The following is a 15,152-nucleotide window of genomic DNA, read 5'->3' on the forward strand; positions in this document are numbered from 1 at the left end:
AGAGAGGCCTTATTATAGTCAAGTAGATCAGTCTTTTGTAATATATTAGAAGTTTAGACCGTTTTTCTAGTAAATGTTGTAATTGTCGAAATCGACGAGCAGTTTCCTGTCTTGTATGAGGATTCCATGTCAGTCGTTTGTCCAGATATAGTCCTAAGTAACGGATCTGTTCGACAGGAATGAGTGGGGTATTATTAAAGGATACTGTGGGGCAGGAAGGCATGACTTTGAAAACCTAAAATGATATTCTGACAAATATTCTCCTGGTTTGAGGTTTTGCTTCAATGTACTTGGCAACCATATCTTTTAAAATAAACAGGACCAATCAATAATTTTCTTTAGACAAAATCTGGTTAGAAAGGATACACACTAAAACTATCTATATTTGGCTTTATGAAGAGATTTTTTCTTCTCAATTTTCTTGAATCCTATTTTATTTTTCTTAATCAGAACTTTATGAGGCTGAGTGAATCCCCACTTTGTGAGGCTGAGTTAATCCCGGAAAGCTCCCGAACACAGAGGTGACTCACGGCTACAGTAACAGAATAAATAAATATATATATGCGTATATAACCTCTAGGATTTTTATATTTTAATCGTGTTTTCTTTACCTAATATTCTGGTTTTCAAAATTTAACCTACATTATTTAGGTATACTATGGTGTTATAATGTGTTGTAATGGTCCAGGTTTTTAAAATTCAATATACGTTTGTTCACCCTTCTTTTTAATTTTAGAAAGATTAATAAAACGAAGTTAAAAGAAAACTCGGCCGAACAGTTGAATATTTGTTAGCAATTTCCTTTTTTTCTCATATATATTTTTTTTTCAGATCGCTATCAAATGTAAGACTCCTGTTCAGAATTTCTACTTCTTATATTATAAGTATTATTGAAACATACTTTTTCATGTCAACTTGGGATTCTCCCGCCAAAATTCAGTATAAATTGTACCATCTCATTATACCATTATACAATCTTTACGAAGTTTCGAGAGCATTGTATATCTTTCATAACTGTTCAGAAAAGGTAAGGTGTCATTTTATAATATCATGCACCTGTCTTCTTCATTGAATTAATTTTAAGCATTGAACAATTGAAAAAAAAATAATTAGAAAACTATTTAAGACTATAACTTGAGTTGATAGATTTATTTATTGATAGATATTACAATCTGCCACACAGTTGTGGGCAATAGGTAATATTGATGAATGATCTCATACATACTAAAATAAAAAATAAAAAATAATATAAAATAATAATAATACTTCCTAATGTATTGCTGCTAATTCCAAAGAAAACAGGAACCCTACTTTTTTATTATTCCATTGATTTTTTAATTAATATTATTATGGTTTTATTGATTAGAATGTTATGTGTGTTGCAACTCAATAGACTTGTGGAAGATTTAGGGTTTAAAATAAAGCGTCTCTGTTTCGAGATGATGCTAGTTTATCCTTTTTAGAGACTGGATTTATAGAAAAAAATAGTATAAAATTTTTATACTATTATGACACTGCGATATAATGAAGTATAATGAAGGTATAAAATGGAAATTTAAAAAAACGAGTTTTGAACATGGAGCTCATAATTTTTTTTTTGTGTTAATTTTATTTTATATTTTGAAAGTTGAAAATGGATATTATTACAAAATTATTATAAATTAATATAAAAATAAATCATAAATCTAAGAGTTCCTTATATATGAAATCTAAAACAGTAATAGTATGTTATAAAACAATATTTCTTTCCCTGTTCTTTAACTTTTAATGAAAAATTAAAGTAGTAAAAAATAGGTTTTGAATTATAATGCAATTTTCAAGAATTTTTCTTGATGAAAAAAAACAAAACAGGAGTAATTATTGTTCAAAAAAAATTTTCTTATAATTTTTGTAGATAACATACCATTTATATTTATCAAAAAATTATATTTAATACTAATCAATTTTATCTTAACAGGCAACGATCAGAACCCACCTTAATATGAAGAAAAAGATTTCTTACAGTGCATGTGGTGTATTTCCTCTAGATCCAACACTGATTCACTCGGTTTGTATTTTTATACATTAGATTATTTTGAATTTACTTCTAGTAAGTAATAAGTAACAAACCGTAGCTTAAGGTGTTAAACTTAACTTAAAAGTAGAGTGGAGGGTTTTTCAATTGGCATGGACAAATCTCACAAGAGGATATCATAACACAAAAGAAAGTAATCCTTTTTTGAATATTTGCTTAAAACGGGAAGAGGAGACTTCAAGATAGTTTCTAAATTTAAAAACGGCGTGAAGGCTGGTCGATGTACATGTCACAATCTCACAAGAGGAGATCGTAACACAAAAAAAGGCAATCCCTTTATTGTATGAGCCCTAACAGAGCTTAGCACGTTCAATAGTTTCCGAGATACAGTCTTTTAAAAAACAACATTTCATGAAATATGTACTGAAAAATCAGTAATTAGTGATTATATTGATCGAATATCAAAGGAAAAATCTTTTGTAAAATAATCAACGCATCATTCTAGAGACATCTTGAGATAATTCGCAAATAAAAAAATAAATAAATAGCTATCCTATAAAAATATAACTGAGTCGAGATGTCCCCTGAGCGATCTGTTGTTTTCTATTCGAACTAACATTGTAACAGTTTAACTGTCGACATTGTGGTTAATGAAAAAGTAATAAGGTATATTTTATGATCGCTTCTATTAGTCAATCATTTCAAAAGCGCATAAATGTATTTTGATTTGTTTTCAGCAGATTTTGGCATCAGCACTGAACTACCTGACTATTTTGTTTCAATTTTCCAATGTCAAAACTCCGCATCTGGTGTAGTATTTATTTTTAAACCACACAAATTATGATTATTATAAATATAAATATTAGCTAAGATTCTGTTTTTTCTTCAATCCAGTTATACTCAATAATATTAATATATATATAGTTGAAGAAATACTTAAGAAGAATTAGCACTACTTCCAAAAGGGTTATCATCTGTAATTTTATTTGAAGAGGATATTGCTACAATGGAAATAGTGTGATTCTGAAATAAATGAAAATCTATCTTTGTATTTTTAATGTAATATCAATCACACCCTAATGAACCTAATGAAATAATTTTCACATGTACAAAAAGCAGATGTTAGCTCAGTGACAGCACATTAACATTATTCGTAGTCCTCTAGAATGATCAGTTGTATGATAAAACTTTAAATGTAAGATTTAAACATTTACTAGGTGTCGAAATCTTACACAATAGTGTTGGGCAAAAAGTAATTGTGGTTACTAATTACACTCAAATGATTTTTTCTATTTATTTAGTGATTTTTAAAACTGTAATTTCGAGGCTCCACCAAACTATCAAATTCATTTCGTATCCAATTCTTGTAATCCAAAAGTCTTCGTAAAATCCTTAATGCTCCTTACTTTGTCACAAGTTAAGTCTTCCATCAAGACCTCTATGTTCCATATGCCAGAATCAGATACCAATCCTTCCATGATAAACTTCTTAGTCGTCTGAACAGAAGATGGCCTCGATATCTTCTCTAGAATTGTTATTGGAGTTCTATTAATGAGTAGATTCTCCACATGTCTGTATCATGTCATTGTATAACTAACATAAAATTTACTAGTTGTATATATTTTAAATACAGTTATAAATATCATTAAATAAACATTAAAAAAAAAAGTATAACATAAAAAGTACATCTAGGAAATTGATATTGGTTCTATTATAGTGGCATGATGCAGACTTATGGAGAAACTACAGATTGGTAACACTTCAATACAGTCAAACGTAATTGTGATTACTTTGGTTAGACTAATAATTATAATTTCGGACCATAATTACAATTGCAGTGGTTCATCAAGCAGTTGTAATTAATAATCCAAACTCTAATTTCATTTCCTTGTTACAAATTACAATAATTGTATTTTTAATTGCAATTACCTTTTGTCCAAATAGTGACTTCAACAAGCACCGATAGGATTTTTATCAGCAAATTCGCGTCGCTATTGATTTTTCAAAATTTAAATGCAAAATTATTTCACGGATTCCAATCAACAAACTAAATCTTCTACGTTTCGGCTCATACGCCATCTAAGGAATTAAACGTTTTTCAGTTGTTAATTCCAGTACATACTAATAGATTCAAACTTACAAAGTAGATGAGCTTATACAAGAGTTTCAAGATACCTATCCTGAAATTTAAATTTTAACAAATTTATATTCATCTTAAATATATTCCCATACATTCATCATACATTTATCATTACTTTGTAGGATTTCTAAATTTGATGAATCATTTCATGGTATATAGCTGGTGGTAATTAATATTTCACCATCTGATCTCGACTGCCATATTCGTGATCAGGTTTTTATTTATTTTAGTTTTTGAGATTTCAACATATTATTTATAAGGAATTTACCTATTTTCTTCCAAAGAAACATGTTTTGGTTTTCATCATAAATAATGCATATTTTCCAGTTAATCAGTTCAAACTGCTCAAAATCCAAAACATGATCCACATTAATCTAATCTACTGGCAGTGCTAAAAATACGTGAATATTTTATAAAAAATTTACCTTAAATTATAAATAAAAGTCTCACCGCTATCATAGATTATGGTGAATATAAATAAAACTGAAGTTACATAAAATGTTTCGTTATTCATTGCCCTCTCAGGTTGTTAGATTTATAAATTGGTCCCGTGAATTAGCAAATGCTTTTCGATCCATAAAGATTTGCCCATAGAGATAATTTTTGACAGAGACAGATTCTCTAAAAACAAATATTTCGCTAATCAATCGTATCCCCTAATGCGATCACTGTGCAAACCACTAAACATTGGGGGAAATGCACGATTTTACTTTAGTATGTTTCAAAAAGATAAAAATTCTATTAATTTTTATAACTGAAATGATTGAAAAACTTTTCAATTTTAATTGGCCATCATAAAAACTGTAACGTCAGTTAAAGTAACGGAACAGTTACTTTATGATTTTAACCTTGTAAACCGACTCGAATATTTGTTCCGATAACTAACGAATTTTAAAAACTACGAAAGGTTAAAAAGTTCACACAACTAACAGATCTATCACAATAAAACCATATCCATAGCGATATAAATAACTTTCGCATATATGGCTTCAAGAAAAAAGACTTGACCCTGAGTATATTAAACATAAATCAATATTCTGATGTGTAGCAGTTTAACAAGAATGCTTGAGATGGTTATAATAACAGGAAAACAGAGATTAATTTAATACTTATCTACAATCGAAGATTGATAAAGATAATTTTGTAATTTAAAGATATATTTTTAATATTACGTAGGATGTGAAGGAAGAATATGTGCTATTTAAAAGTTAATGTGCAAATTACTGAAAATCATTTTCGAAAAATAATATTTTCTAAATTGCGTACAAAATGGAGTGAAAATTACCTCTATGAAGTTGGCCCCTACTTCTAAAATTAATTTAGGGCGGGAATTTATTAGGGGTACGGGAAATCGTTTACTAGAGAACTGCGTGCTTTCTGGATCATGACATTATTCGGTCATCAAATTATTAGCGTATATTACATGTTTCAAAGGGTTCCATCACAAATAAAACTCCGCGAAACGAGGTGTGATCTTACGCCCGCCTTCCTTCTGCCCAGAGCCCATGGATCATTAGCCACCCGAATAAAAATTATTCTTCACAACTCTGTGAAGTTGGCTCCCTATCCTCTAATTTTTTTATCAAACAAATACAATGTCATTAACAGTAAAAAAAAATCCTTAATGTTGATGAAAAAAAGTTATATGGTGTTAAAGTGCTAATGTTTGGGAAATATTGTGTCGAAATTTCTGTTTAGAGTTCTGGTAGTCCCCTCTTCCTTCCCCCCCCCCCAAAGCTCCTTTTTAATTGGTATTTTTCGTGTCTTAAGCCACAAAAATGTTTCTTAAAATTATTGAGAACTCTAGAAACTGTCAGAGAGTTACCAGAACTCGGAGAATTTTTAATTATCCCTACCTCTCAGTATGAAAATTTTCGATTTCCATTTTTTGAGTTCCGATGATAGCTCTGTTAGCCTCCCTGATAGTTCTAACAATTATCCTTGATAATCAAATTGGTAAAGTTTATAGCATAAGAGTTGTAGGGTTTCAAAGTTTCACAAAAGTCAGGCATATTTTTAATTGGTATTTTTCTTGTCTTAAAGAACAAAAATGGCCACCAAAGTCACAACACCTTGAATATTTTTAAAAGTTCCATGTTAATTTTAATCACAACTTTTGAATGATATTTACGTAAAAAGTAATGTTTTAATCGTACAAGGAACCTATGGCAATAGTTTTGGTTTTTTTTGTTTTAGTTAAATTACATTAATCAATAAAACACATTTAATTAAGGTGTAAAATTTAAAATAATTTTAAAAATAAGCTATAAAATTTAGATCAGTAAAAAACGTAACTGAGCGTTGATTAAAAAATGGCTGGGGACCTAGGACTAGGGACACGTAAGGGAGGAATCAGGAATTCCAAGGAAATTGATGAATATATGTATGTATAGGATTTTAGCGTTTATTTTATGAATATTATTTTCCTTTGGGACTATTGGGTTTCACAATTTCTCACGGGGCAGAGAAGTTTTGGAGCCAAGCTACGTAGGGTTCTTTAGGGCATTGGTCCTTAATGCTCCACTCAAAGATGAGACCCACCGGAATTTATGAACTCATCGAGGAGTTTCTTCGGTTGGTGAGAATGTAGAGCTACCTGGTCCTAAGAATAAGAAGAGTACTCTTCGTAAATTGTACATCGTTTTACTGGCAGTAGTGTATTGCTACAGTCCCCATCACTGGAATAATCCAATAGGCAGGAAGTGGGTAGAAATAATTAAAAATTAGCATAACTTACTATAATTTCTTTAATTTTTTTTCTTGCATATATGCTCTTCTAGGCCATTTCCAAATATCTAACCTCTGATATCCACAAATTGGTGCTATCATTTTTTGATATTTTTAAAAAAATTTAAAGTTACTTATCTTGAGAAACCTAATAATTAAAAAAAACCAATCATCAGGTGAGTATGTGAGTATATGATAGTCCCCTCGTGAATAAGTAAAATGGATACCGAAGGATTAACTATCAGTTACTCGAGATTCATTAAGTACTGAACTGTCAAGGTGAATTACATTGCACTCTATATATAATTTATTTATAACAGCCAAAGAAAGAAAATTTGTTTTGAACTCATGCTGAAAGAAACTGTTCATTCAGTGATTCCACTTCACGATGGAGTGTTACCGAACTGAACCAAAATTACCAGGTAGTTTGTAACAGCAGCGACAACCTAAAAATAAAATAAATAATAATAATTTTTTACATTAGTAATTTTATTTTTGTGTGTCAATTCCAATATTCTATACTTTCGTTTTTACCGAATGAATCAGAGCATAGTTGATGGGGAAGAAACCACAAGCGGTAATCTCCATTCGCTGGTTCATAGAGAAATACAGAATGAGCTTCTTCTGGTGAGAAAAAAAAAATAAGAAATTATAGAATGTTTTCTAAAAAATTCTCTAGTAATATAAGTATTATAACTTATTTCGGTTCTTTTTTTTTCTAATCTGAAAAAAAAATTAGTAAACACAATTATACCTTTTTAGATATTTGATTGGTTGGATCTTCTATAGCAATAGTATACAACTTTGAATCCAATCTCTTTGCCTAAAAACATTGAAAAATGCAGTGTTTAGTATCTTTAAACATAATTGTCAATGCTCTACTTTTTACCATCCCTTTATCACTATCTATAGAACCTGAAATCTACCAATGAAAACATTTTTAATATTTGTAGGAGATTTCGAAGCTCAAAGTTTGGAGAAGTCAACTTTTTTGGTATTGTACTGCCTACACATCAGAGTAGGACTTGGTTTGAAAGTTTTTGTTTTTTTAAATGATCCATTTTTCTTTTTTAGCTATGATAGTGAGAACAAATAATGTTAAAAAAATAACTAAGCCGTTTAATTATAACAAGAGATTGTTAAAACGTGAATAAAGATGTATTAATTGTTTTTATTACCAGCAGTAAATATTATATTTATTAATATTTACCATATTTATTTTAGACTTCAGGCAACTACAAGATTGTTTTCTTTATATCAATAAAACAAAGCAAGGGTTCCACAATTTTTCAATTAAGAAATTTCCCTACCATTTCTCAAATAATTATTGTTTTTTGTTTTTTTCACCTTGAATGGTCACCAGCATATCCTTTTGTAATAAAAGAAGATTTGTACTCAATGCTAATTTCCATTGAACGATTATTGAACATTATCTGACAAAAATTCCCTTATATTCCGTATGACTGAGTTTCATAAAAAAAATAAATAAATAAAAAATTAACAAACATTGATTCGCATCGTGGACCAGTATTTGGTCAAAATTTAATGACTTTCTTTTGAGTTCTAAAAGTAATTTACAATTCTTTGAACGAATTTGAAAGACTGTAAAAATGAACTCATTTTCTTAATTTAGGGATAACACTATTAAGACTAAAATACAAAATGGGTTCCATTTCAATCAACCCTACTTCTTAGTTATCCAAAAGTTAAATGTTCTCAAAAAAAAAAGGTACCTTCTGACAAGAAATGATTCTGTTTTACTTGGGGTAAGATAAGACCCAAAAAATGCGAACTTTTTTTAAAATTTTTTATCCCATTTCAGATACTTCATTATAAATCATATACTAGGATTTTTCTTTATTTACCGAATATGATACAATAAGTTTTTTGTTTTAATAAATAAAAAGTTCATTAATACCTCATCCGACATCGAGCTGACTGTTGAAACGAGTCTCCACAGTTGGTAACAGCGAGCGAAACAACGTCCCAAAGAAAACCACTTTATAGACCTCGATTCCATTTCTGGAAGGACGACTATCAAGAAATACAAATCCAGAGTGGTGCAAATGAATATATTTCCAAAAATGACGAATGAAGGTTTCGAAAAAAGTACATGTATCATTTCAGATATCTCGACGAATCCTGTCGATGCCTCTAAGAAACCTTCGAAATCAGGGGAAGGGAGGGAAGATGTGGCAGACTTAATGAGACACGACAAATAGCTACACAATGCAACTATTTGCATCTCAACACAATTAACACACCAATGTGTCAAGTAAAAACCGATAGCCCGTAAATAGAGCTGTAAGGCATCGTCACTGTATTCGTTGTAATTGGCGATGGATGTTGCAAAAATGGTGGCTGCTCTCAAGGCTACGTCCAGGATTATGGTGGTTGTGCAGTATTTGAACTAAAAATTAATGCACAATGCTTTACCTGAGTATGTTTAATATTATTCTAAATTTATTTCATTTATTGCTACGCTAGTATATTCTACTTAACAGTATGAATAAGAATATATACAGAGATAGAGAGATATAGTTAGAAAACAAAAACAAACAAGATAGTCTATTAAATCAACAAAGTTTTAGTTTGTATAAAAATTAGTGTTATATCTGATAGAAAAGAGAAACTTTTTGTTTTATTTAACATATTCCAAATACAGTACCACAGATTTCAGTTACTTTATTTACTGAGGTCGTTCTAAAAATTTAGCTGTATCTATTAGTGTTGTCACATATTAAATTCAGTCTAGAGTATAGTCTATGGAACACCTCAAACCGAAAATAAAAACAAAATTGTATTTTCTTAAACGTGGAACTATCCACGTTTAAGCACGGATGATTTCTTGTTTTAAAGAATTTAAACCAAACATTTTTAATTTAGACCCACAAAGAGTCTTCATAGCTTATTTTATCTCATGAGCAGAAAAAAAATATAAGAAATTATTTAGGAATATAATAAAGTGGGTTTACAAAATATGTCATGGATCAGAATTAAAACAGTCTTTCTCCAAAAGGGTTTTTTCTCAGTAATTCAGACGAATTTACTCAAATACCGAATAACTACTGGCTTTTCAAGTACTAATCTTTTTTTTTTTTTTTAATCTAGAAGAAAACATCTCCAATTTCATCAACTGTTCCAATAATGAATTTTCATTTAAATAAATAATTTTTCAAACTAACTACTATTTAGTAATTTAAAAATATAAGAACCTGGACGTCCAACTGAGTGAGAAAAATTTCAACATCTAACACTGTCGCCATGATCTTTTTATAGAGTCCACCCATTGTGAAGCTGAATACTACCAAAGCTGCGACTGAAATATAGAGTGAAAAACAAAGTCCGAAGTACATCTCTCCGGCAAAACCATCGAACTCCTCGGCATAAAAATAAAAGAAATAAGCGTTAGCTGTGACTAGACCAAAGAGTGAAGGGGGGAACAGGACCCAGAAAATAGAAATGGTGAAGTTATTACTAAATGGGAAAAGCCCAGAAACCCGACAAATCCAGAAAACCGGGGACATGGCAGCGTATAGTTGTGAACTCTCCATTTTCTCGAGGCTACTGAGCTTATCGAGCGGTCGTTTGGACACTGGAAGTTTACTATCGTAATTCAAAGGAAAGAAGAAAAAAAATTATGTTAATGATTTACACAATTACTAAGCAAACATTAGCGAATTTCATTAAGTTATTTTACAATAAAAATTAATATGTAACTGTAAAATCTTCTTAGAGTGTTGTATTTTTCTCGTCCACACTTGCAGTTTAAAGGACTAAATCTTCATTCATTACTGAACTTCTTGAACATATTTTATACGTAGTTTGACGCCGTTCATACATTGTTTGCCCTACTACAGAAGAGAAGCAAAAAAACAATTGGGCCCCCAAGAAATCAGTCCAAAAATTCAATAACCAACAAAAACCAAGAAAAAAGGCCCCAATGCACCGAAAAATCCAAAATTATGTGCGCTGGAGAAGATTAGAAAATTAATATTGCACACAAAAGTATACCACGTCATTGTTATGGCTCAGTATAAATAAAATAAAAATTCCAAGGATAAATATTTATATAAAGGATTCTTCCTCAATCAGTTATTCAACTACACCAAATGTGGAAGTTAACATAACTTAACTAACTATTATAAGAGAAAGATCTAAATGTTAATTAAGGAATTTAAAATATACTTCAGATTTAACTTTTATTTACTTTAAATTTCTCACAATCTCCAAATAATTTTTTCGTTCTTTCATTTCCCTGCCTAAAGTAGGACTAAGTTCAGGAATAAAATGACATGGACTACTCACTCCAAGGACATAACCAAGAAGATCTAAAAGTGTAAGAAGAGCGGATGAGATTCCTAGAATAGAAGTGGCATATTTATGAAATGTAGTTGGAATATACCACACCCTGCAATGCCATTTCAAAGTTAGATTTAACGAACAAAATCATCCTAATCTTGGGTGTATGGAAGTTTTTGTTACATGGGAAACACATCTATGCTATTTTAACACAAAAAATAACCTTGTTTGGCTGTAGTGGAGGTTATAAAATCAAACAAGTTTTTTCTTGTACAGTTTAAACCTAAGACTGAGCTTTTAAGATGAGTAGTAAGAGAACAAAACGAAACAACTATTTTAAAAGTTTAAATCATTTTTCTAAGAAAAGGAAAAGTGATTTGATGCCAGGTTTGAAAGGGTTTGTATGCACATGTAATGGTAACATGAAAGCCTGCATAACAGAAGGTTTACATCTTTTAGACGAATATAATTCTAAAATAAATCCTGAAGAGAATGTAAATTTGGTTAATTTACTGATTACAATTATCTAATATAACTATTTACTAAAGATGTTTTAATTCTATAGAAGTTTGAGGGAATTGAAGATTGTGATGATATTGAAAAAGCTATAATGGAGGAAGTGAAGTATGAAAGAGAGAATGTGAAATTCAGGGCTATTGATACTGGAATCAATAACTGTATTTTTATTGGGACAACTGTAAGTTATCACTATCCCTTAAAATCCTAGCCACTATATGTATTACAATGGTTTATCAGTCAATGAAAACCCCGTAATTCCATCAGTTTGACTTGAAAGTGCACTGATATCTCTATTCCATTTACTAGGAATTTTTATTTAGTAAAACTAAAAGAATTAAATCTTTATAATTTTTGTAGATTACATATTTGTTTCTCCTATAAAATTCACTATAATCGAGTTATAAGGTTTTCATCACCTGCCCTCGATTTTTTTCTCTATCTATAAGAAAAAACTTTTGTTTAACACTGGACTCACTGTATGAACATTTTGGGTAAGGATTTTGACTAGTCCAAAAGTAGAATAAATCTGATTTGAAAAGAATGGATTATCTTCATTCTTTTATAGGGGTATTGAGTCTCAGTATTGTCTAAGATTGTTTGTGCTTGAGAAATTAAAACTTGAAAAAAAATCTACACTATAAAATAAATTAAAAACTTTTCAATTTAAACTTCCTCATGCTACAGTGTTTTTAGAAGTTGTCATTTTAAGATACTTGAAAGAAGTTCTCAAATATAAGAACTTTTCTAAAATATATATTTTTCTATTTTAAAATACCATATCTTTTTATAATCCAGTAGAAAATAGATCAAAATAATTTTCAGAAAAATAATAATTTTTAGATTGACAATCCTGTTGAGATAGTTGAAACTATTGCAAAAGAAATTGAAAGTACAAAGGTACAAAGGAGTAGAAACCTTATTCGTATGCTGCCAGTGGAAATAACTTGCAAGGTAATGAAAAGATATTACTAACCTATCGTACATAATCTCTTTCTCCAAATTTATCCTGTCCTCTAGTATGATTTAAGGCTCTCGTATAATTTTGAATGAATTTGTAGAAGTAGCGCCTGCTACGAGATAGATATGTAGAATGGACAAGACTTGAACAAAGAATTGCATAGAACAAAGAATAGTTAGTAAGAGAAAAAAAAAGCATGCATGAACTTTCTTCTTTGATTGTCTGTTTATGGAAGTTGTCCTCTTCTACTATACATTTTATATGAGTAATTAATGATTGAGTATTATGGACTCTAATTTTTATTTCACTACTTTATGAACAATTAACTAAATAATTACAATAGGTTTTGTTTTACCTAATCAATGTTTGAGTTTACTTTTTCTGTTTTTAATAGTGATTAATAGTTTTTGTAGTGTTCAGCTTTCAGCTTCTACAAAATTTCGTTAAGAAACAAAACAGAAGGTTAAGTTTCCAATGTCATGTCATGTATATTATTTCTCCACTCTCCTCTCCCTTTTGGGCAATAAGAATGTTTGCATTAGTAGGATGTTATAGATGACTGTATAATGACACATAAAAAGAGCTATGTACACTGCAAACTTAAATATCTGGCAGAGGGTGGTTTCTGTCTTCCAGCAGTTCTATTTTTCTTTAGGATCCAAGGTTGTAGTGTCCCCAACTGTAAATAAACTCTTTGAACCACAGCAAATTCATTTCAGTCCTCACCTGACAAAACTACTCAGTGAGGACATAAGCTCCTGCAATTCTCATTGTCATGGCTTTTAATTCCTCAAATCCAGCGCAGGTCATGACCGAGATTTTGACTGGTCTAAAATCTCTTGTAAACCACAAGTGGGGAAGGCAATCTATATCCTTATAAAGTTTATTGTTTTGCTGACTACCAACAGTCTCAAATTCAATTTCAAAGGACAGTGTCAGATCCTGTTCTCAAAAAATGCGGCTGGTAAATGACAGGGCCTAGAAAGGTAGGTAAATAGAATTAATTAATTTCCAATTATTGAAGTTATCTGATACAAGTAAGTTTTTAAAAAAAGGGCCAAGCCAAGTGAAAAAAAACCAATTTTCCAAAAGGGCAAAAAAAATTTCCCAATAAAGTTTTAAAAAGGTTTCCTCAAAAAAAGCCGGGAACCCTCCAAAAAAAGTACTGGCAAAAAAAAAAAATTTTAATTCGAAGGCTAAAGTCTACCTTCTCGACTGTTTTGAGTCTATTATTTAATATGTTTTACCGGTTTTAATCCTTTCTTTATTTATTATTTTCAGGCATTCCTAGATGATATCAAAAAAGCTGCTTGCAATATTTTCGAAAAACACTTTATATGTGATCCAGTTTCTTTTAGCATAGTTTTAACGTAAGTTTGACAGAAATAATTACTGTGATCTGATCATATATCCTTACTGCCTGAAACTATTTAGTGCAGATAAACTTAATTTTATTACAAACAAGTTAAACTTTTGGTTTTTCTTTAGAATGCCATGATGAAATAACTGAGTATTAAAACATATTTTATGTTTCAGTAAGAGGAGTAATACTAATTTAAATCGGATGGAAGTGATAGAAGAACTTGTTCTTCTTGTTAAAGACAGGAATCTGAATCACAAAGTTGATCTGAACTCACCAGCGAAAAGTGTGATTGTGGAAATTATCAGAAATATATGTTGTTTGTCAGTTGTTAATAATTTTCATGGTTATATGAAATTAAATTTGATTGCCCTTGCATCTAATAAAAATACTGATACCTAAGCATCATTTAAATTAATATATGTTAATATTGAAGTATCAACATGAGGACTTATATTTTACTTAGACCACACATAAGGTTCATAGCATTGGTCTCTCATCATAAGACGTTTACAATAAAATATTCATATTACTCAATCAATACTATCACATTTCGTTATAATGTGTTTATTAATTATTTACCTGAGTATTTTTTATTTTGTTGTGTTCCTATTGGTAAATAATATAAATTACTATATTATCAAATTTAAATTTAGACTGTTACTTCACAAGTTAATGTGGAATTTAGGTTTTTACTATTTTTACAGTTATGGAAATATGTGGTGATAATTTTGTATTCTAATTTTTGGATGTTAACATTTTAATTTTTTATTCTAACATTTAACATTGTAATTTTTTGGTTATTCACTTAAGTATATTTAGTCACAGTTCATTTTATAAATATTACTTTTTTTTTTTCATATTTTCGATCTTGTCTTGCAATATAACTTAAATGGTATTCTTATTTATTTTTGTTGTACAATCCATTCGCCTGCTCATATGCTACAAATTATTTTAAAGTATTATGATATTCTTAATATCCTTATTTTTCTATATTTTAATTATTTTACTGTTTTCTTATCTATATTAGTTTCTTTAAAAATATTGTAATATGCTCTTTTTTAGTAAATAGTATATTTTGATGTATAAGGGTTTTTAATATGTTTTATTTTATGTATCATTTTAAGATTGT

At 29.7% G+C, this 15,152-nt stretch overlaps 2 protein-coding genes and 1 long non-coding RNA gene across 3 annotated transcripts; 2 read left to right on the forward strand and 1 right to left on the reverse strand.

The window, feature by feature from the left end:
* Nucleotides 1-1,963: 1,963 nt before the first annotated feature.
* Nucleotides 1,964-2,886, forward strand: LOC136796558 (uncharacterized). Its single transcript, XR_010844280.1, has 2 exons — nt 1,964-2,047; nt 2,755-2,886. It is a non-coding gene; the product is annotated as an uncharacterized lncRNA (long non-coding RNA).
* Nucleotides 2,887-6,939: 4,053 nt separating this feature from the next.
* LOC106685309 (uncharacterized) lies at nt 6,940-10,435 on the reverse strand. Its single transcript, XM_014427901.3, has 5 exons — nt 10,097-10,435; nt 8,800-9,291; nt 7,636-7,704; nt 7,416-7,505; nt 6,940-7,327 (listed from the first exon to the last, which is right to left on the reverse strand). Exons 1-5 carry the CDS (start codon nt 10,433-10,435, stop codon nt 7,265-7,267), a joined length of 1,053 nt encoding a protein of 350 aa, XP_014283387.2. The 3' UTR covers nt 6,940-7,264.
* Nucleotides 10,436-11,207: 772 nt separating this feature from the next.
* LOC106685308 (THUMP domain-containing protein 1 homolog) lies at nt 11,208-15,125 on the forward strand. Its single transcript, XM_014427900.3, has 5 exons — nt 11,208-11,677; nt 11,749-11,880; nt 12,543-12,653; nt 13,942-14,030; nt 14,197-15,125. Exons 1-5 carry the CDS (start codon nt 11,486-11,488, stop codon nt 14,420-14,422), a joined length of 750 nt encoding a protein of 249 aa, XP_014283386.3. The 5' UTR covers nt 11,208-11,485; the 3' UTR covers nt 14,423-15,125.
* Nucleotides 15,126-15,152: the final 27 nt, after the last annotated feature.

The sequence above is a fragment of the Halyomorpha halys genome, unplaced genomic scaffold (genome assembly GCF_000696795.3).
Source record: "Halyomorpha halys isolate HHAL.00 unplaced genomic scaffold, Hhal_1.1 Scaffold678.1, whole genome shotgun sequence".
NCBI classification, from domain to species: domain Eukaryota; kingdom Metazoa; phylum Arthropoda; class Insecta; order Hemiptera; family Pentatomidae; genus Halyomorpha; species Halyomorpha halys.